Source organism: Ambystoma mexicanum, chromosome 14 (assembly GCF_040938575.1).
Source record: "Ambystoma mexicanum isolate Mex_15411 chromosome 14, UKY_AmexF1_1, whole genome shotgun sequence".
Taxonomy (NCBI): domain Eukaryota; kingdom Metazoa; phylum Chordata; class Amphibia; order Caudata; family Ambystomatidae; genus Ambystoma; species Ambystoma mexicanum.
The window spans coordinates 433,909,941-433,932,942 of record NC_090940.1 but is presented as its reverse complement, the minus strand read 5'-3'; the positions used below and the strand labels follow the sequence as shown (position 1 = coordinate 433,932,942).

Sequence of the window (23,002 nt, the reverse complement as noted above, 5' to 3'; positions counted from 1 at the left end):
CCCTCTTCTACCGAAAATTGTCTCAGATTTTCACCTGTCACAAAAGAGAACACTGCCTGCCTTTTATCCTCCTCCTCACGCATGTAAGTAGGAAGGAAGATTACACAGATTGGAGAGAGGGTACTTAGTTTTTATATATCAAGATTGGCTAAATTTAGACAGTGTGACCAACTTTTTGTGGGATATACTAGCCGCGAATTAGGGCTGGCTGTGACAAAACAAACATTGTCCAGGTGGATAATTTTAGCTACAACTGAATGTTATAGATTGACTGGGAAAGATCCTTCAGAAGGGCTGAGAGCTCATTCAACCAGGGACATGGCAACAACAGCTCTTCAGAGAGGTGTCCCGGTGCAAGATATTTGCGCAGCAGCCACCTGGTCATCCATGCATACATTTGTAGACTTCTTCACAGGAGGGGGTCTCTTTGCAAAATCAGTACTTCATACTGTACATGATAAATATTTCTGGTACTCCCTCCTCCAATTAATACTGCTCTGGGAAGCTTTCTAAGATGAGGAATATGTGGGAGGACAATCTATTAGAAGAACACGTTACTTACCAACTGTAACGTTCTTGTGACTGGATGTTCCTCCTATGTATTCCTCATTGACCCTCCCAGCCTACCCCACAGTACATTTTACGTGCTTTACGCTCAAGGTTCCTTGAGAGCTTTTGGTCAAAGGGACACACCTTATCTACTAATAATTGACTGCAATATATGAAAACACAGAACTGAGGCCAACGGGCGCGGTTCGAGCCATTTATACAACAGATGACGTCAACAACTCGACGGATACCGCTGAGGGACATAGACGCCACACCCTCAAGCAGAGCGCCCTCTGATGGAGAGAGAATTTTTTCCGTAGGAAGGTAAGCATATATATCTAAGATGAGGAATACGTGGGAGGAACATCCAGTCCAAAGAACATTACAGTTGGTAAGTAACTAGTTCGTCCTCCTGGAGCGCCTATACATCCGCGTTTCTTTTAGTGTTAGCGCCTTTTACTTTGGATTGGCCAGTCGCAGGCCGCGACTGCGGTTGTGGGGAAGGCTGCCGATCATGCCGATAAGGGGATCCCGTCGAAGATTGACGGTTCCGTTGGCGCTTTGGTACACTTCGACAGTGCCGCTGAAGCAGAACCTTGGGTTGTGTGTCTGGTGTTATGATCGTGTGCGCCCCTGTCGCTGGGCGTTTTCCCCATAGCGTGACTCGCGTCAGGCCTGGTGGGGTATGGGACAGGCGTCGCGGACCGAGAGCAGTCTGCCGTTAGGTCCATGGCTTGAGACACAGAGGCCTGGCCATTGCTAGTTCCCCCATCACTTTCGGCGGTTGCAACAGCAGGGGGGAGAGGGGAGAACATTCGTCCTGCAACATGCAGTAGGCCGCCCACCGCTTTAAGCAGCGCTCCTTAAGCGTTTTAGGGCGCAGGAGTCTATAGGTCACGCAACTCGCTTTGTTGTGGTCGAGGGGCAGACAACTGTTACACCAAGCGTGCTCGTCCTTCCAAAGATATGCACGAGGGACAAAATCTAAATGGCGTCTTTTCCATAGTGAAAGACAATTATAGCGATGACAAAACCCAGGGAGCAGAGAGGGTGAAAGAGGAAAGGCATACTTGTAAAGATTATGTCCAGCCCATACCCCACTCTCCCTACTGTGTAGGCCGGCCAGTCGGGCCAAGCCACGTGGACGGCAGCGCAGCCGGGATCAACAGGCATCGAAAGTATGCAGCAGTCTTCGGCGTTGTTTCAGAGGATTCAACAGTTGAAGTGACTTAACGGGAATAACGACAGTCGATAATACTGACAATAATGCTATCTCTATGGAAGAGCTCCGCACTAGGGTGACCAGTAATCTGGGCGGAAAAAAACAATCGGAGAGATTTTTGGTACACTACCCATCACGGTAGGGATAGTGTTACAGACACACCTATGCCGACGTCCCCTTTCGATCCTCGAAAGACAAGATGCAATACTCTGCGGTTACTACTGGATGTCACATCACAGCATGTGATTCTAAGCAGATTAACAAGCATCAGAAAGTGAGATTACATTGTCCGAGCCCGAACGAGGGAGACCATTTGCAAACATTGTGGTAAAAAGGGGTCCAAGCCTAAAGGAGGGAGACCCATGATGAACACTGGAAGCGAGCGCTTGTGCATGTGAAAATCGATAAAAAAGGAACATTGGTGCTTGTTTTTTACAATAGGCCTTCTGCAGTAAGAGACCGTTATTGGAAAAAGAGTCTTTGGCAGAAGGCCCCGATACCTATGCTTTGAAATTGTATCCTCGTGGCAGAGAATCCAGAGTGTGTGCGAAACTCGAATGTGCCGCCTTGATCGTGCTGAAAAGGTGGGGAAGGGAAGCCAACTGCTCAACTATCCGGACATTATTTCTTGAACGCTTTTTTTTTTGCATCTGCTACTGTCCAACACCATTTTGTATTTAGAAGTAAGGATTTGCAATAAGTTTATTAGTATAGGCCTCAAATAGGACTGTTATTATTTGATGGTCGTGGCCTGCTCCCATTCTTAGATTTAGGTTTCAATAGGTGCTCAACCAACCCATTGAAGTTCAATAAACACCCTTGAACTGTGATCACTTGTTTCTGTCTTCACTGTTTGATACCATGCCTTCCTTACACACTCCAGCAATGTGGTAAAAGGAAGGAAAGATCCACAGTAAATCACAGCATTATACATTCCAAGTAATTCAACAATGCATGTGATCAGTCATGTGCCAACAGGGCGGGTATAACAAACATCAAATAGTAATAATTTGAACATTAGCCTGAATTTGTCAGCAATCTGTGTTATTTTTCTAAATGAACAAGTTACTTACCAACTGGTAACGTTGTTCCTCCAACGTATTCCGCATCTTTGACATGTAATGTCCACAGCTGTGCTACTTCGGAAATTTTTCGCAGTGGGCGTCCTGCGTCGAGTCAATGTCCCTCGAAGACCTCCTTGGAGGGCGACATCATCGGATGTTATAAATAGAACGCACGGCGCCCGTAGCCTCAGTTTGTTTTTTCCTCCATAACGTGTGACCTACTCGTACACAATGACTGCTTGACTGCACATTGCCTTGAGGGAACGCAAGCTGCAATAGCATAAGAAATTCTCCAGATGGGCAAGCCGAGAGGGCTATGTGGAATACGTTGGAGGAACATCCAGTCGAAAGAAGGTTACCAGTTGGTAAGTAACTTGTTCTTCGAATGGATTGTGTCCTCCAACGTATCCCACATCTTTGACAGACTCCCAAAGCAGTACCAGAAAATGGAGGAGGGAGAAGAATTTCGAATACCCAATCAGATGGCAGAACAAAGGACCGCTTTACCAAAGGCCATCTCTTGACCATGGAGCGTATCCAGGGAGTAATGTTTGACAAATGTGTGGATCGAAGCCCATGTAAGTGCGTCACAAATATTCCTAATAGGAACTCCCTGCTGCAGGGCAATGGAAGTAGCCACGCCCCTAGTGGAGTGAGCCCGCAAAAACCCTCAGGAGGGTCCTTGCCGCCAATCTGTAACATTCAGTAATGGTGAGGATAATCCACCTGGACACGGTCTGTTTGGTAACAGCCTGGCCCAATCGGTGTCCAGCTTAGCCCACAAAAAGTTGATCGTCCACTATGACCCTGGACACATAGAAATTTAAAAGCTTAGAGCTCTCCTACGGTCCAACCTACGGAGTCGCTCCTCTTCCTTACCAGGATGAGGATAGAAAGCAGGAAGTACCACTTTCTGGCTTAAATGAAACTCAGACCCTACCTTAGGTAGAAAGGATGGAAGTACCCTCCGTACAACCCTAGCCTTGTGCAACACAGTAAAGGGTGGCTTAGATGAAAGTGCCTACAATTCACTAACCAAGAAAACCGTCTTGAAACACAACAGTCTAAAAGGACAAGAAAGCAAAGGTTCAAATGGAGCACCCATCAGGAATATCAAGACCAAATTCAAGTCCCATACCGGCACCTGAAAAAGGGACGTGGGAAACACATTAGCGAGCCCTTTAAGAAATTGGGAAATCAAAGGAATCTTAAAATAAGAACATTCTTCAGACGAGCGCTTGAAGATAGACAGCGCCGCCAGGTAATCCTTAATGGTACCTACTTGAAGACCCCTGTCGGCCAAAGAAAGCAAGAAAGACAGAACCATGGGAATGGAATATATAAAAGGATCGACATTGCGTCCTCTGCACCGGGTTGCAAAATTTACAGCAACGGTACAGGGATTTGGTTGCCGGCCTACTGGCCGAAAGCAACACCCCCATCACGTCATCTGGGAGGTCCCAATCCTTATATCTCAACCTTTCAGAAACCAAGCATGAAGGTTGAGAGCGTGAAGGTTGAGAGCGTTGACCTCTGGATGGAGAACCCAACCCCCCCCTTTGCATGAGAGAAGATCCTCTCTGTAGGGAAGACAGCGTGGAGGACAGATGGACATCTCTAGAATGTCCAGTACCACGCTCTCCTGGCCCAATCAGGAGCAATGAGGATCATGTGGGACCCGAACCTCCGCAACCTCCTTGGCACTTGAGGAATGACTGGAACCAGAGGAAACATGTACAGAAATGGGAATGACCAATCCACGATGAATGTGTCCCCTAAGGCTCCTCTCAGAGGAAATTCCCTTGAGCAGAATCTCTTGCACTTCTAGTTGGCACTGGTCGCAAACAGATCCACTTGTGGGGTTCGCCAAAGGGTGAAGATCTCCAAAGGACTTCCCAAGCCAACTCCCTCTCGTGAGAGATTGTGCTCTGCCTGCTCAGAGCATTTGCCACCACATTCTCCTCTCCGGCCAGATGAACTGCAGAGAGCGAAATTCCTTGCTGGATTGGCCAGAACCAGAGTTGCATTGCCTCTCTGCGCAACAGGAATGACCCTATCCTCCCTTTTTTGTTGAGGTAATGCATGGCTACTAATAATAATAATAATAATAATAATAATGTGTCTGTCATGATCAGGACACTCTTCCCCTGCACAGATGGCAGAAAAGCCTTCAGGACCAGCCTGAAGGCTCTCAGCTCCAGCAGGTTGATGTGGAGTTTGGACTCCAACGGAGACAAACGACCGCTGGCAGTGAGATCGTCGGCATGAGCTCCCCATCCTGTGAGGGAAGCATCCGTCACCACCGTCACGGTTGCCAAAATGGCTCCCCCTTCATCAGATTTCCTTCTCTGGCCCACCACAGAAGATCCTGCGAGACAGAGTGGAACCTGAACGGGAGCCGACATCTTGCCTCAGAATTAGGACCACTGCATCTTGAGGACTCATTGCAGGGATCTCATCCGCAGTATTGAAATTGAGAGCAGCCAAGCTTGTGGAGGGAGCGGCAGGGGAGACAGATGAGGGAGCGGCAGGGGAGACAGATGATCCAGAGCTCGGATCAGCCAGTTGTGAATCCCCCCTCCCCTTGCCTAAGATACGCTGCCACCACCACCATTACCTTGGTGAAGACCCTCGGGCGGAGGTCAATCGGAATGGCAGGACCCGAAACTGAAAGTGCGAGCTGCCAGCTCAAACCTCAGGTACTTTCTGTGCTTTGGATGAATCAGCACATGAAAGTTAGAATCCTGTAGGTCCAGAGACACCAACCAATCGTGAAGTTGAAGCACCTGAAGGATCTGAAAAAGAGTGACCATCTTGAACTTGTCCTTCCTTAGGAAGTTGTTCAACCAACGCAAGTCCAAGATGGGTCTCAGTCCCCTGTTTTCTTTGTAATAAAAATATGGGGAATACCATCCCTTGTTCCTCTCCGCTACAGGCACTAGTTCTATAGCGTCTTTCTCCAGCAGGGTCAAGATTTCCTGCACAAGAAGCGGATCTGGAAGCTTCAAAGAGAGACTCCCCGGTGGATTGTCGCGAGGGCGCTTTAGGTAGGGAAGGCAGTATCCGTGGGCTATTGTCTCCAGAACCCACGCATCCAAATTAATGGCTCGCCATTCTTTGAGATGCTGAGACAGTCTGCCCACAACCAGCAAACCATGGAACATAGCTTCATAACTGTTTTGGAGCGGCCGTTGCAGCGCCTGAAGGCAAAGAGGCTGCTGCTTGAGCAGCTTTGGCACCTTTATTTCCCTGACCACCACAGGTACTTTTTCATTGACCCTTTTGATTGGCGGCTCCTCTCATCCTACCAAAAGAGGAGTAGTAACGAAAGGAACCTCCCCTCCACTGTTGTCCCCTAAGATGAAAAGGCGGAGGTTGACGCACTACTTCACTCAAAGATTTAGCAGCAGCTTTGGAGGTCTGCAACCTTTCAAGGCTCTCGTCAGCCTTGCTGCCAAACAAATGAGAGCCCTCAAAGGGCACGTTCAGAAGACTGGCCTGTACATCCGGAGCAAAACCCGACTTCCGCAACCACGCAAACCTGCGTATAACTGTGCTTGCAGCCATGGACCGGCCAACACTGTCGGCCGTGCCCAACCCAGACTGAAGGGATTCACACATGCTATCCTTGTCATCCTGCACGAGAGCAAGGAACCCATCCCTTTCTTCCCCCTCAGGAATATGCTCAGCTGCTAGAGAGACGCAATTCCACAGAGTGTGTGAAAATCTTGCCAAGGCACAAGTGGAGTTGGTGGACTTCAGCGCCATACTCCCCGCAGAAAACACATTGCGTGCCCAACCATCGAAGCATTTGTCGTCCCTATCAGGAGGGATGGTAGGGTACGCCGCCTGCCTCAAGGTGGCCGTAGCCGCCTGAACCACCAAACTTATGGGAGTGGGGTGAGTGGATAGGTAGCTGGGGTCGCTACTGGAAGGGCAATATTTTTTAGTTAATGACTTGTTAACCGCCGGAAGAGACTCTGGGGTCTGCCAAGCAACCGCCACCCTTTTTTGCAAAGTCAAATAAAAAAGGCAATACTGGGTCTGTGGACAGACTTTGATCCAAAATATCAGTCAAATCATCCTGAACAAATGCATCCGGACGACTAGACCAACCAAGATACTCAGTAACCCTAACCATCAGTCTCCTATAAGAGGACTCAGCATGAGCCCCAGGCTCAGGCCTGTCAAACTCCACCTCAGGAGTTGTATCTAAGCCACTGGCATCATGAAGTGACTGACGCAAGTCTTCCAACTGACTGTCCCCGGAAAAGACAGGAGCCACATCAGGCTCAAATTCTAAATCTGACCTCTCATCCATATAGATATCCAGAGGAAGAAAGAACTCCTGCCTATGGGCAGAAGTGTGTCTGGATTCCCCAACAGGCCTCACAGACTCGGATTTAGCCTTCCTTGAAGGATCCAAAGTACCAGGTATCTCCATCGGCAAATTCCGGACAAAAGGTCCTGAAGGCGTTGATGGCGCTGACAGCTTAGGCGTCAACAACGGCGCTGAGGCAAAGCATCGACCTCCATATCCGACGGACGCTGCGCCGACACCAGACCTCGAGCCCTTACCAGATTTCTGCGGTTTCGCAGGGGACGAAGACTAAGACTTGGATCTAGCACATCTTTGGCGATCAACCTGAACCTTGTCCGAATGGGACCGACGGTTCCCGATGAGTATTGCGCCGAGGAACCAGGCCTGAAGGCGCGCGAGCATCGGACCGAGACCGTTCCCTGCCGGCTTCTTCTGAAGGCACGGACGGAGCTGTGCCCTGGGATTGAAAAAAATCGCCAGCATCTGCTCCCTGAAGGCCTCCCATGCCTCCAGAGTCGACGGGGAAGACGACTGGTGATGCCGCTTCTGGGAGCGTCTAGACAAGGACGATTGGCAGGACCCACTCCGGGATCGAGATCCCCGGAACTCCTTCCGACGAGCAGAGTCACCCCTCAAATCGTCGGTAGACATCCCTTCTGCAGATTTAAGAGACTTACTGGATTTAGTACCCCGGCCTACCTGTAACTTCCCCTTATGCTCCCGCAAGGCCTTAGCAGTCAACGACTGGCATTTCGAACAGTCGTCGGTGTCATGACCCCCGCCCAGACACCACAAACAAATGCGGTGCAAGTCCGTAATCGACATCTTAGACTTCCAGTCCCAACAAGTCTTAAAGCCAGATTGCGGAGTCGGAGGGCTAGATGAAGAAGACATTCACGAAGAATACACGAGGCGCGCCAGGTTCTCGAAGCAAACACGTTTGCGGACCAAAACTGAACTGAGGCTACGGGCACCGTGCGTCCTATTTATAACATCTGGTGACGTCACCCTCGACGGAGGCTTTCGAGGGACATCGACTTGTCGCAGGATGCCCGCTGCGGAACATTTCCCAAGTAGCACAGCTGTGGACATTACATGTCAAAGATGTGGAATACGTTGTAGGACACAATCCATTCAAAATGGAGTTTTACAAAAGGAATCAACCTCAGCAGGAGAGGTGAAAAACACAGATTTTTCCATTGTGTATAATTTTCATCTGTGCAAGAAACAAATAGCATCCTGAATGCAGTGTCTTTTCTTACATCATTGAAGTCTTTCTTGGACGATTTTCAAGAAGGGCTACATTCTGGGAAAGTCAGATTATTGTTATTGCAGATCCCAGTTTTCTCTCAAATGAAGTATCAAAAATGAAAGATTTTAGGACTTATGGGTCGAGTTGAAAGACCCAGCGTCAGTTGGGACAAGAGCGAACATAGGGGACCTTTCAATCTGAAAAGAAGAGGAAAACACTGGATTGCGAAGTAGATTCAGGAGAATTCTTTCAAGAAGATTTTCCAAAAAGCTCCCATCTGTGAACATTCTGGAAGTTCTAGAATGTGAACATTACTTTGCAAATGCCTTTCAAGATAATCATTCCATGCTCTTACCATAGCTAGGTCTTGTTTCAAAAGTGGCCACTTCATTTACAGGGTTATGGGCCAAGTTCTTGGTGGTTTTGAGGAGTTACTCAATCTCAGTTATATGACCACAAACTTTGTGATGGGAGGCTTCCGCCTTGTACATCAGTGTCCAACTTTGATTGATCATGGCCATTGACTGCTCCAGCTGTTGGAGCACTGCTGCAAGAGAAGATGCTTCCCTCCTCCCGTTATGCCATGATGTGTGGAAACTGGCTGCAAATTCAAGTAGGTACTTAATTACTTAATGCATATTGGCTTGCAGACCTGCCGTTGGGAAGATGGGCAAGAGACGCACGAAGCTAGAATGCAAATTCAAGAGGGGATGACAGCCAGGCTACGCACGCATACAATACACGTGCAAGTCTAAGGTGAAGCTGCGGTATTTCAAGGGCTCTCCAGCGGATAGTAAAGCACAAGAGACTCAGCAAAAGATGAGGGCAGAGGGTGGCAGTGGCCTGCCTCTCAATCAACATCATGAAGGCATGTAGTACATTTGATGACAGATGTTAAGAGGGTGCACTGCAGGGAGGTCAGGGGAGGAGATCCACCGTGCTCCATATAGTGCCTATCAATCTCCATTTGCAAATATGTTAAACGGGGCCACTGTTGAGCCCAACTCCTCTATGATATACTTAATTTGGTCGATTTGTAAATCATTGATGGTATGAGGACTATGCAGGTTATTCAGGCCATATTCCATGTAGGTGAAATTGTTTCACAAAGAGCTGCAAATCGCACTCAGCACCTCCTCTGTCATCATACAAGACCTATTTCACTACAAGTTCAGGGTTTAGGACCTGCAGGTCAGACTTCATTTGTGAATGTGGAGCAGACAGAAGCACCAGATAGCACAGGCCTTCCCCAGCCATCACCCACCACTAAACAATCTACCCATGCACCCGTTATCCCAAGTGCCAGCCCTGACAAGTCAAATCAATGATAGGAAGTCAGTCCCTGCAATCCTAGGCAGAAGAGGAAGGAGCACTAGTGGGTCAGCAGGTCTGTAGGCTGCCCTAGTTGTCCGAGTGGATTGTGCAGTCAAGTCTCAAGGAGGGAGCCCTCAAACATTCCCCTGCTCAGGCACTGGGAATGTGGAACAATCGATGCAGGCACATGCTCACCGTTGGCAGAAGCCCACTAGAGGCAGCTTGCACACTCTTGCAATCTGCACCTCTGCACAGCAGGCCTTCAACAGACTTTAGTAGCCTAGGTGCCTCAGGGAACATAACACATAACAGACTAGTGCACTTAAAATCTGCACCACAATATCCGCCTTGGAGCACAACGAAGGTGAAAATAGGATCACAGGCAGGTTGCGTCAGGATCCTTGATGAGCTCAAGCAGCCATATTGGAAGGGCACAGACCGAACCAGAGGCATAGGGTGCACACGCACCCCCCATCTGTGAGAGATTACGCAAGCCCAACTCTTCAATTCAGGATAGAGATGCTAACTAACCAATTCCACTAACAATTTTCCTCCTCTGCATACACCTCTCAAACTCCAAACCAAACACAACCACAAACCTACAGCACAACAAACCGCACAAACTTCTCTACACTGCAACAACAAAACAAAAAACACACAGACTCGACGACTACCGGCCGCAAACACCCCAGGCCTAGCCAAGGGACCCATCGGGCTGAGGCCGCCACAGCACATCACTGCACTCATGCACTTTTCCATCCTCTCCCCACTAACCTACCCTCACTCACTCCCTCCCTCCCTCTTTCAGAGCCGCAAGGGGACCACTCCGGTGGTGATAGTGCGCGGTACAAATGTCCTTTAACATTCCCCCCACCCCAAAATGTGCATAAGCTTTAACACAGCCAGACATGTCATCAAACCGTGTGCATGGTCAATGCAGTGTGTGTCTAGCACCATACAGTGCAAAGAGCGGAGAGGCGTGGTTACTTCCTTGTTTTGCCTATTGGCAACTGGAGGCAGGCAGGTGATAGGGGGCGTGGGGGGGAATTCTGCAGAGGTAACTTGCTAAGACATGTATATGGTGTCGGGCCAAAGAGTGCCTTGCGTGTCTGGCAATTTTATAAATGTTCCATGTCAAGTACTTTATCGTAGAGTTTTTGAATGTTGATTAGGACAAGAGGTTGAAAGTGAGATGTTGGTCACAGATTAGAGTTGCATCATTGCATAACACTGAATGGGTCGCTGACATCGCACCCATCACCAGCCAAACCCCAGTCTTGGGTAGGCATTGACATCCACATCTCACACAGCAATTAATTGCATCATAGAATGCAAATGGCTTCACCAGAGCCATGACTGGTGCATCACAAGGGTTCCTTGCAGATCTTGACACAGCCTAATGCAATGTGACGGAGTAGCAGAACTAAACACAAACATCTTACTATTGTACTGTGATTAAGGGTTCCCCTTTTCTAGTGATACATTTCGTAGTGGTGTAGAGAGATTGTTCATCACAATAGGTCTGATTACAGACAAGCCATATAGTTGAAGGATAGTTTTATTTATTATTTTTAAAAACAAAGAACTTTTAGAAACCATTCCAGATCTGTGTTAAATGAAAGCAATATGCACAGAATGTTAATTTATTAACCATTTCATGAGAAAAAGAAAATACATAAACACAATGATCTACAATAGGGAAAATCAGGTTATAGAACAGAGAAGAAAACTACACACACCTCGAACTGGGCTTCCTTCAAAACTGTATTTAATGAAAATATTCTCGCATCCGTTTAAGGCACCAGGATCATTGGCCACTTGGATGGTCACTTTAAAAAATGTTGCCCAATACAAAAAAGTCAGGTGTTTATTAGAGCATTAAAGCTAGTTTGCTTTTGGGGAATGATTTACGAAAATGTGTTAGACTACACAGCAGTCAGAAAGGTCCTTCAATCCATAGTGAACAGAACAGCTTATGCAGGAGGGCGAAGATGTCGTCCTGCACCGCTGCTCCAAGAAGCTGCTTCGCAAAATCCTTGAAACCACACCTCTAAAAACACCACATTATCAGAGCTGTACTCGACTGATAAGCTTCATCAGGTCAACCCAGACTTTCACTCCATCTATCTTTGTTTTGCAGCAATGCAGAAAAGGTGAAGCTTGTTGCAGGAGAAATAGCCAAATGACATTCAACAACCATGAGACACCAGACTGGCTTCTAGATTATGCACGCATCCAGGCTAGACCCTGGCAAATGCAATCAAGGCTAGATCTAGTATGTTGAAGACGCAAGACTAGATCCAGCACATGTAAGGGACCAGTCAGCATACTAGGACATGAAATGAATCCCACTGAATCCAGCATGCAAAGCATTATTCTAGAAGCGGACACAAACAAAGAATCACTTCAGGGTGGAACCGACTTGCAAGGAACCCAATTGTATCCTATCTTACAAAATTAACCATCTTGGCGAATATCACATGCTAAGAAGAGGACTAGATTATTGCTTAAGCAATGCACTAGACTAAATCTTAGAATTTAGAGGGGCTGGTCTACATCTAGCACATTTGATGAAACCAATGGAGACCCTAGCACAATGAAGAACCATCTGGACTCTAGCACATTTGAAGGAACGATCTTTATCTCGGCATATGTGAAACACCTGTAGCATGTTAGCACATGCAAGGAACTGCTCTAAATGCACGCTTCCAGGCAAGATCCTAAAAAAACACAACTAACCAGCCATATTAATGAATCCTCATATAAACAAAGAACCAGGCTACATTTTTATAATAAGGCAAGGATCAAGATTGGATCGTAACAAACAATAGGAATCCATCAGGCTCTTTGCAAAAAATTAAACTAGAGGGAACAACCAGTAACCTTTCAAAGGTGAGTCACAGGTACAATGTTATATACTCATTGGTCTGCTCCTCTCACTTCTGTGTAGCCATTCCTAAAACCAATAGGGCAGTCCCTCACAATTGTACCAGGATATCCCTCACGAATAGCAGTCTTCCTTAATGTCAAAGGCTAACTCATCTGATCCCAACCCAGAACAGCCCACAGCTGCCCCTGTGGGCCGTGCACCAGACTGCCCATGGTTGCCCCTGTGCATCCATACCAAGGAAGTCACGAAGGGTCACTGTTGCTTTCCTTATGGACCTACCAGTAGAGCAGTCAAGAGGTTTCTTCATGGCTGTAATTCAGATCGTGTGCACAATGGCTGATACAGCCACGATTAGTCAATCTGATTCCAGAGCAGCCAGATGATCCCCAAAGCACTTCTTTCAGATTTTATTTTAAAAAACACCCATCATCATTGTACATCGTACTATGGTGGTCTCGTAATTATTCCTTGCAGTCAGGATGGATTCCCATGCAGATCACACATTACAAGCCAACATTGTTTCTTGTTGCGACGTCCACAAATCTTGCACACAACTGCTAGCTCGTAGGCCTTTCCCTAGAGTAATGGCATCTGGAACAGATGGTATAATTAACTGCTCTTTTCCTTCAACCCTCAACAAAAGAAGAATTTGTTGAAAACATCACAATCTAAGTTAAGCTAGCAGAACCCTGTATAGCCTGGATGGACCTTGAGGAGAAACAATTTAAAAGAATGTTGTCTGGTACGCCGAGCCCCTGGCACTGTCCACTTCATCTGCAGATGCTGTGTAGTCCTGATTAACCGCTCTAGTTTGTGATAACAACAGGAATTTGCCAGCAGAACATGTCCTTGTTATCATCATCCTGGAGCTCCCACTGTACCACCAGCTGCACCTGCAAAAGAGAACCTAGGAATCAGTGAGAACGAGAGGGAACTGCAGAACAACAAAAATGCCATCCCACCAGCACCAACCCCCAGTAAATGGTGGTATGGGACACTGAAAGACAGCCCTTAATCCCTATAACAACCTCAGCCCAGAGAATAAGGGAGCAGTCTCCCATGTACAACTTTTCAGGGCCAGAAGTGGCAGTTGTAATCAACCTCAATATACTGGTAATTCAGATTAACATCTAGGTCCAGCATTTTAAATCATGCAGGGCCTTCAGTGCATAGTTATGGCTTCCAAATACAGCCCCACATTTATTCAAAATCTGAAATGGAGGTAAACGACCCACCCACTTTAACAGCACTACATAGATTGCAATCTAGATATGGAGCCAACAGGCTCTATAAACAGCCCTACATGGTTATAAGCGCAGATAGATACTCTACAGCTCTCCAGGTTCCTGTACCCTGATATAGAGGTAAATGCTGTCATATGCAGCGCAGAAGGACCACACAGAGGAATATTAAGGGTTTTAATATACAGCCCTGCAAGGATAGTAAATGATCCCTTCTTAACCTCATGTACAGTCCTGGAAACAAGCAATTTAGGAAATGACTTACGCAAGGATATGAACGCTCAATTAGCATCTTGGTCACATAGTTGTAGCTCTTTCCATGTTCAATCGGACAGGGGATTCCAGACTTGCATCCATCAGCTTCAGGGATGGGGAACGGGATATGTATACCAGCTAAAATCCCATGAACACGTGCTGTGCTGTTGTGGGTATCTACAGCTACAGGAGAAACAAGAAAAAGACAGAGTCTGGTGCATAAACAAGAGAAGAGCAAGAACATCTATTTAAGCATATAATAAACTATTGGTCTACAAAGAAATGCTCTATGTACCTTACCTGCCAGACTTCACCCCCAATTTAGTCTTTCCCGCCTAACCCAACTTGATAACACAAGGTCACAAAAGAGATGCAAGCAGAGACAGGGGTCACTCTTAATCCCACTCAATTAACAAGTGAAAGAGGGAGAGCATGAAGGAAATTAAGGAATCCCACTTGGGTGCCAGCTGCCAGAAACCGGCAGAGCCGATCACTTCTGCATTTGCTGTTCAATCCGGATCCCATATTTGTCACGGGCCTGTTACAAGCTAACTATGGAAGGAAGAGGAGTTGAATAACCTTTAAGTCTGAAGAGCTCCAGGTAGATCTAGAGCAACCAGTTACACATGCTAAATACTACACATTCCACACCCCCAAATAAATTGCATGTATAATCTGTATACAAAAATGTATTATTTGGTTTTATATTCAGAAAAATATTCATCTATTCATGACCTTTCATACGAAAAAAAATAATTCCAACCGGTACTCAAATTTAATCAAGGATAGAAATAGATAAAATGTCCCAATATGCTGTTATTTGAAGATTGAAACAGAACCAAAGATTTAACAAAACAAGTTGCCCAAAAATGTGGAAAGTAGCCATACAATAAAAGAAAGACATTATACAATGTCATGATCCTATCCAGCCTTCGTGAGGTTTACATGGTTAAAATCCTGTATTCTAGTTTTGATATAAAAAATAATGATCATCATTATACAATCTCCTTCTGTGAATCAAACATCTACATATTGCGGTTTTATTTACTCGTTCCCTGCACAAAGGACCTATAAAATACACAGCCAAAAAAAAAAGCCCAAAAATTAGGGCTAGGGGTGTGTGGTTGAACTTTGCTCCTGCACCCTCCCTAAGTCACAGGGACCACAGCTAAAATCTGTTTACGGATCAGGGTGTGCTATATTGCAACAACCAGCAGACACCATCAAATCCAGCTCATGGGCACCAGAGTCGAAGGTAGTTATTACAATTTGCTAAACATCAAGCCCAAGTCGAAATTACTAAAAGCAGTAATTAGAAATGGCGCAGAATTATTCATGTCAAAAGTATTCCTGCAGACTATCTGTCATGATATCCCACCATCTCCTGCATTCACCGGTTAACGATATTAAGATTCACTTTGCCTCCACTGAAAAGGGACTTCCTCATATAAATGAGATTTTGACCAAGAATGCCCAAGTTGCCATAATGCAGTTGAAATGCTAATGTATTTTGTTTTTGTTCTTCCACATTCGATTGCACACAACCGTCATTTGAAATTGTAGAGTTGCTCTTATGTACTTAATGATGAGCGATGGGCACTGGAGTGTATCGCACAAGATATTGCGCTTAATAAAAGATGTATAACAAGTGCCATTGATTCTGGAGCTGCAGGCTTGACTAATTGATAAAGATTTTAACTTTTGTACATAGATTATATGTTAAATTATCAGTCCTTTTAAATTGTAGATGAGCTTTGTCTATTTAAGAAATTCATGTGCGTTCCCTCACAACCTAGCACAGTGACTACTGGATCCTGTATTTTGGTTTTAAGGTCTGGTGCTTTATTGATGTTGCTTTTATTTATCTTTTACGTACTTTTATGGAGTGACTGCTACTTTCCAAATTAAGTTGATTTATACATTATATAAACAAGCAATTAATGTAATTTTGTCAGCTTGCTGGACAGGGACTCGTTCAAGACACTGCCTGGTTTTTAATAAGCTTTCTGGGCTAGTTGTACTCAAAACAACCATCTAGTTTCCATCCAAGAAGCCCTCTCGTTGTCCCCCCTGAGGTTGGTCACATTTATTTATTTTATTGGGCATTTGTAAGGCACTTACACATTAAGAAATTGTGTTTCAAAGCGGCCACAGAGCAAAGGGAAGGGAACAGTAAGACAATGGAATATGATCATAGTGATGAATAAAACACAAAAACGAACATTCGGAGCGTGCAAGTGCAGAGAGGGAGAGGGGAAAGGGGAAGTGCTAGAGAATCCACAAAGGGGTTTCGAGGGGCTGGAGTGCCAGTGAGTCAGTTGCAAAGGCAACAGATAAGAGCCAGGCAGTGACCACTTGATGGAAGTGGTGTCACCAGCAAAAAACAATAAGTACAGGGCCTGTGAAACAACACAGGCCAGTGGTGCCCGAAGGCCAAGTGCAGGGGAAGGGCGAATGCGGCGGAGCGATTGGACGGAAGGCCAGGACCCAGGAGGACACGAGGGCTCAGGCCACCAATCACAGCGACTGTGGGGTTTAACACCGGAGGGAGAGCGCAAAGGAGAAGAGGAACGGCTTGAGGTGATTGCAGAACCGGGGAGATCCGGCTCAAGACGGAGAGAGAGGGGGAGGCCGTTTAGAGACGCGCTTGACAAGCAGAGAGTTGAAGCCGGGGGAATCTGGAAAGATATATATTTTTTTTAAATCTTTATTTTTGGTGTTTTCAACATGTTAAAACATAATCAAAAAAGATCATAAAGAAACTTGGAATTAACTTGTGCTCTGCCTTCTGCCGGCCCCCCCACCCCTGTCTCGAACCACCATGCTGCATCCGTATTTGGTTTTGGTGTTCATTATCAATATCCTGTCGATGTTGACAGAGCATAGTGCCTGTGTTATTGTTGCTGAAGCCCTGGGGATGCTTCCCGTGAGGAGTCATTTTCTCCGGTGGACATCAGATAGGTGATGTACGGGCCCCAGATGTCAGGGGGTCATGCATGTAAAGGCAATGGTCTAAGAAAGTTTGATTCTGTGTCTTGACAGTAGGATATGTCCTTCATCCACTGTTGTGTGGTCGGTGTGGGGCCTTTCCCTCCCATGACATTGCAATCCTCCTGCACGCCAACAACAGCAGCAGCAGCAGCCCTCCGAGTTTCCGTGTATAGTGGGGAAAGTGTTTGGTAAGTCCTAGGAGTGTGGTCTTGGGTTCTATGGGTGCACCTATGATTGCGGCTGTTTTTTCTAGTATTGATTCCCAGAATCGCTGAATTGTTGGACAATGCCAGGCGAGGTGTACAAAGTCTGCCGCCCGGGCGCCGCAGCGGCTGCATGTCGGAGGAACAGAGGGATGGCATTTGTGGATTTTGGCGGAGGTATGATATGCTTGATGAACTTTAGGTGTATTAGTTTATATCTTGTGTTTAATGATACTTTTTGGGTCTATGCTAGGATATATTCCCACTCTTCATCAGGAATTGACAACTGGAGGGATCTCTCCCATCTAATTTTGGGTATTATCGAGTTCGGGGCAGTTTCAGTTAGCTATGTCTTGTATAACATCGAGACTAGTTTACCCTCTCCTTGTGTTTGAATGACGCCATGCAGTAGCTGCCAGGTGGCGGGTTGTTGCGGGAATGAGGGCAGTATAGCCTGAAGGGCTTGTCGGAGGCGGAAGTAGATAAATGTGTCAAGTGCAGTGGTGGCCCCACAGTTTCTGGCCTGCTGGGGAGTGAGAAAGGTCTCTTCGATGAAGAGGTCGCCCAGGGTTTTTAGTTTTAGTTTGTCGACCCAGTTTAGGTATACCTTCTCGGTGGATAGGGGGATTCCGGGGATGAATTTTATCGGTAGGAGGGGAGAGAATCTGGTTTGGACATCGCATTTGTGTGAATATTTTTTTCATATTGCTATGGTGGAGAGGACTGTGTTTAATGTGTTGTGTGGCGTATGTGTTTGGCCGAAAATAACTGCTCTGAGTAGTGGAAAGATAATATTTGGCAAGAGCAAGTTGCAGATTGCATGGTCCCTGCCCCCAGACAGCCCTGTGGATGATGCAGAGGGATTTAAATTTGATCCTTGCAGCAACCGGGAGCCAGTGGTGAGGTTTTAGAGTTGGAGAGATTTTGGGAACAGGACCACTTCCTGGTGGTTCAGTTGGAAACCAGCACTTCAAAAGGCAGCCAGTCATGTCACTGCAATGGTGACCTCTCAACGAGGATGCCGATTACCAAGTTTTCAGGTAGGCAGACAGAGGAAGGGATGGATTTATAGTAGCCCCGGAGAGCTTTTATAAACAGGAAGCCATCATCTTGGATTTTGCTAAGGCTCCCAAACTGCCTGAGTTTCTTCCACTTCCTGCAGACAAAGTATTCTGTGTATAACATCAGAGGGCAAAGGACAGTTGTAACAGCGGACAAGACTGTTCCCTAAATAATAGGTTTGGAGTGGACTAATACCATGGCATTTTGCCTATTTAAGGGGGTGTGAGGAGACCTTTACCATAGTTGTGATACGATATTTTATTTGTATCGCGCTCATATACAAGTGTTTCAGAGCGCAAAGTTAACTCATGTCTATGCATTTCACCTGGAATTCTGGGTATAGTCTGCACCAAAGACCCTGCCATAGAGGTGAAGATAGAGCTCCAAGGAAGAGGCAAGCTCTTTTCCCTACCTCCCGGTCATGATGTCCTGACTCCAGGTCTGACCTTGCCCTTGAAGTCTGCCCCTGAAATACCTAATCCGGTTCTCCCAGCAACTCAAAATCAGCCCAAAAACGATTTTCCACCTCGATACGTTGTTCGAGCTGGTTCAGCTGTGCTTGACTCACTTTGAGCTTGCACAGAACCTGCAGTGCGGCCTTTGGCATTCTAAGTGCTTCTCAACGTCATCTCAACCCATTGAAGCGGATAGACCGGACTAAACTCTATTGCAGGCTTGACTTGCCAGCCTTGAACACCGGCTTGACTCATCAGAAGCACAGTTTCAACGATCACTACCTGCTTGAAGACATCAATCGGCCAGTTCTGAAGCAGACACCATTGGGAAGCATGACTTCATTGGCTCGAACGCGGTAAAAGCACCCAGAAACCTGGCTTGACACTGTTGAGCCCTAAAGACAAGAAACTTAAAATTCCTTTTAAGTGGTAACGTTGCCCTGGTCCATAGATACCAAGTCCACATTCCATACCTTTTTCTTTGTTGTTGAAAATGTTATTAGGTTTTTGAGAGCAACCAACATTACAATTTACGGTGCGGTACCCTAAGGTCCTTGAGACGAGACATTCAAAACTGTATGCAAATTAGTTCTAGCAATATAACATCTCAAACATGCAATCTTACAAACATTACTGTACCTATTAAGTCCCCTCCCACACTTATCCTGGCAAGCCCACCCCCTCTCACCCGAACCAACTCGTGGTACAATGTAGTTGGGGAGTTGCCAATGACAAACACCCAGAGATATATTAGTGGGATCGGAAACATTTCTCATATTTTATGCACACTTGGATATTAAACCAGGCTCTACGTTAAGTTATTTCCAGTCTCTTTACTACTGACACAGCCTGGTCCTTCTCATGGTCCCCTTCCCACTTTTATCCACATCCAACAAACTAATACTCCAGGAAGGGAAGCCATTCCATGTCAATATGGGCATGAGATTCCAACTATATAGCTGCCAAGCTTTCCATTTCATACAGCTCATACGCCTGAGTTACTTGATCATTCTTTTCGTGTTGGAAGATGGCTGCTCTTCCAATAGATGGCGAGGCAGACTCTAGCTGCTAATATGCGACAATAATACATATCTGTCCCCTTCATTTTCAAGGCTAAACAATACCAACAAAGTATTTATTTTCCTGTTAATACCATCTATGTCCTTGATCCATAAAATCTCTTTCCAAAATTGCTGTACTGGAGGGCACTCTCACCAAATGTTCCAGTAATTACTTATATTATTGCAATTCCTGCAACACAAAGGGCTCACATTGGGATGCATTTTTGAAAGCCTAAAAGGGGTAAGGTGGCATCTAAATAAGAGTCTACTGTTCTACTTTTTGTATTGAACCGCTATGGTGGAGGACCAAACTGCACTATAGATGGTCTGCCATATATCTAGGTCTTCTTGCATGTGAAGATTTCTTGTCCATAATTCGTGTGTATTAGGGTATCTAAATGACCCCTTGCTAGGAGCAAGGTATAGAGCCTCTAGGGGAGTCCTTTTAAACCTGTCTGTGTTGAGCGTTAGTTCAAATGTTTATCAGTCTTTTGGAATCATTAAGCCCATTCTAAGTCCATTAGAGAACCTTTTAATTGCAAGCACAGAAAGGGGTGGGGGGCGGCGAGAAGGGGGATGGGATTTACCTGCAAGGCGTCTTACAGCTCCTCCTTCTTTAGGAAGCAGCCCTCTTTCCAAAACTGTCCTGCTCTAACCAACCCGGCCTCGTAATATGATTGAAATCAGATGGGTTCTAAAATGTTCTATCTAATGGGGGAGCCTATATACAGCCGAGAGGAGACTGTCATGACACCCTCCATTTCTTTGGATTTCCTCCAAATAAGTGCCAGATTACTGACAAAATTGGATGTGTTAGTATTTTGTGTGGCAAGTACCTAACGGGAACCCACATGTATTCCCCCAGCGAGACCGGAGTAAAAAGAGAATTTTTCCGGTCTATCCATGGTTTGTTTTCTCTTAAATGGTCCACCAATACGCGCAGGTCTATAATATTCATAAAGATCTGGGAACCCCATCCCTCCTCTCTTTTTAGTCTTTAGGTTGTATCAAGGTATTGCAAGCTATCCGTGGTCTTTTCCCTACCCATAAGAATGTTAGAAGTTTTTTTTTTATATCTTCATAGAAAGCATCTGGTAATAAGATGGGTGGGGGCGGGAGGCAGAAATAAAAAAAATAGCAATCTCAGTAGTATATTCATCTTTATAGACATGACACGCGCCGCCCATGATAATGTGATCCTTGACCATTTTATATATTTTTTCCATAACAGTGGGTAATTTACTTTGTAATGGTAATTTATATTCCTTGTGATGATTACCCCCAAATATTTAATGCCATCGGTTCTGCAGGTGTATTCTGTGGCTGACCAATTGCTGGCTTATCTGAGAGACAATTTCAGACAAGGGTAAGGCCACTGTTTTAATCAGGTTAATTAAAAAACCTGACAGATTCCCATATTCTGTCATAGTTGCAATGAATGTATCTCTGAAAGACGTAGGAAACCGCCCCACTCGAGGCTAGGGTATTAGTGTAACTATTTTGCTCAGAAAAAATAAAAAAAATTAAAAAAAAGAGTCCAGAGGAGTTTGCTTAGTTATCAAAGTATCAAAAGAATTTATTGTGCTCAATGCAAAATTTGAATAAACATATTCATTGTGATTTAATCTGCACCTAGCATTTTACTTACATTGCAGGAGAGTTAAAAACATAGTAATCTATGCAATTCATTCAATTGGTTGGGAAACCACGATTGAATCAATTCTTCGTGACATCCCCTCTGTCCCCGACGTGATCCTGCTGAGCTAAGGCTAATTTAGCCACGGCTACAGAAGTGGCTAATCTCGGAAGCTGCTTTGTGCAGTTTTTAAGATTGCAGAACTTGTTTTTTCCTGATGAAGACGTTGATAAATGATCCCAAAAACGTAGAAACCGGTCGAGAAAACTGGTCATGTTTTTGACATCTAATTGACCCACCCCTGGAGTAGACCACTTTTTACGACAACTAGAGCGGTCATGTACATTAATGACACTTTACTTAAAAATCATAGCTAGCAGTGTATACATTTTAAACAGGCTTCACCATTTATGTATTGCTGTTGTACTGTATGGTATGTGTATGTATGAAGGTTGCATGTGGACGTATGAGTGAATGATTTATTGTCAATTGAATGAATTGCATAGATTACTATGTTTTAACTCTCCTGTAATGTAAGTAATATGCTAAGTGCAGATTAAATCATGATGAATTGGTTTATTCAAATTTTGTATCAGGCACAATACATTCTTTTGATAATTTTATAATTAAGCAAACTCCTCGGGACTCTTTTTCTGAGCAAAATAGTTGCAATGAATGCCTGTACTGAGGTCTTACATAGGCCAATATATCATCTGAAAATAAAGCAAGTTTATATTCACTAGACACTATCTGAAACGTATGGCCCTGGCCACTGGTTCTAGTGCCAGTGCAAAAATCAGAGACAATGGGCATCCTTATTGTGTTCCGCAAATCAACTGGAATCTTGCTGACGTTAACCCATTAACAACACTTTAGCCCTAGTGTTCCTATAAAGAGCCACCGCACCAGAGAGTACTCTAGGGGCCAAGCCCACCTTTTGTAGGACCGCCTCCATAAACGGCCACTCAACCCTGTTCAAGGATTTTTCACCATTGATGGAGGTCAAGTCAGGGTCTATATCATTATCACCAATCCCTGCTTTGAGGTCTAGGGTCTTACGTATGTTGTCTGCCCCTTATAAAGCCTACATGATCATTGTTTATTAATTTCGGTAGCACCTTACTTAATCTCTCAGCTAGAACACTAGAGTACATTTTGGCATCTACGCTGAGCAGGGATATAGGGCCAATCTAATTGGTCTCTCCCTTCCTTAGGGAGTATGATCCTCGCCTGACTAAACAGATCAGGGGCTCTCCCATTGTCTAAAATACCATTTTAGAGTTTTGTTGGGATCTGTATAAGCAAAGGACCATGTTTCTTATAAAAAAAGGAGGTAAACCCATTCTGCCCTGTGGCTGACCCTGCTTATTGCTTTGAGGATTTCATCACCATTTATCAGGGTGTCCAAAAGCATTCTCTCTTCCATGGTTATTCTCTGGAGAGTATGTTCTGTCAAGTAAGTCTCTCTCCTCGCTCTAATTTTCAG

General features: G+C 45.4%; 1 protein-coding gene across 1 annotated transcript in view; it reads right to left on the bottom strand.

Moving 5' to 3' along the window:
• Positions 1-11,262: 11,262 nt before the first annotated feature.
• The window catches only part of NPC2 (NPC intracellular cholesterol transporter 2), a 224,165-nt gene continuing 212,425 nt past the window's right edge, over positions 11,263-23,002 (bottom strand). Inside the window, exons 5-6 of the mRNA XM_069637630.1 lie at positions 14,119-14,291; positions 11,263-13,505 (exon numbers count right to left, since the gene is read on the bottom strand). Coding sequence (XP_069493731.1) covers positions 13,419-13,505; positions 14,119-14,291 — 260 coding nt within the window. The 3' untranslated portion in view covers positions 11,263-13,418. The remainder of the gene's footprint in view (positions 13,506-14,118; positions 14,292-23,002) is intronic.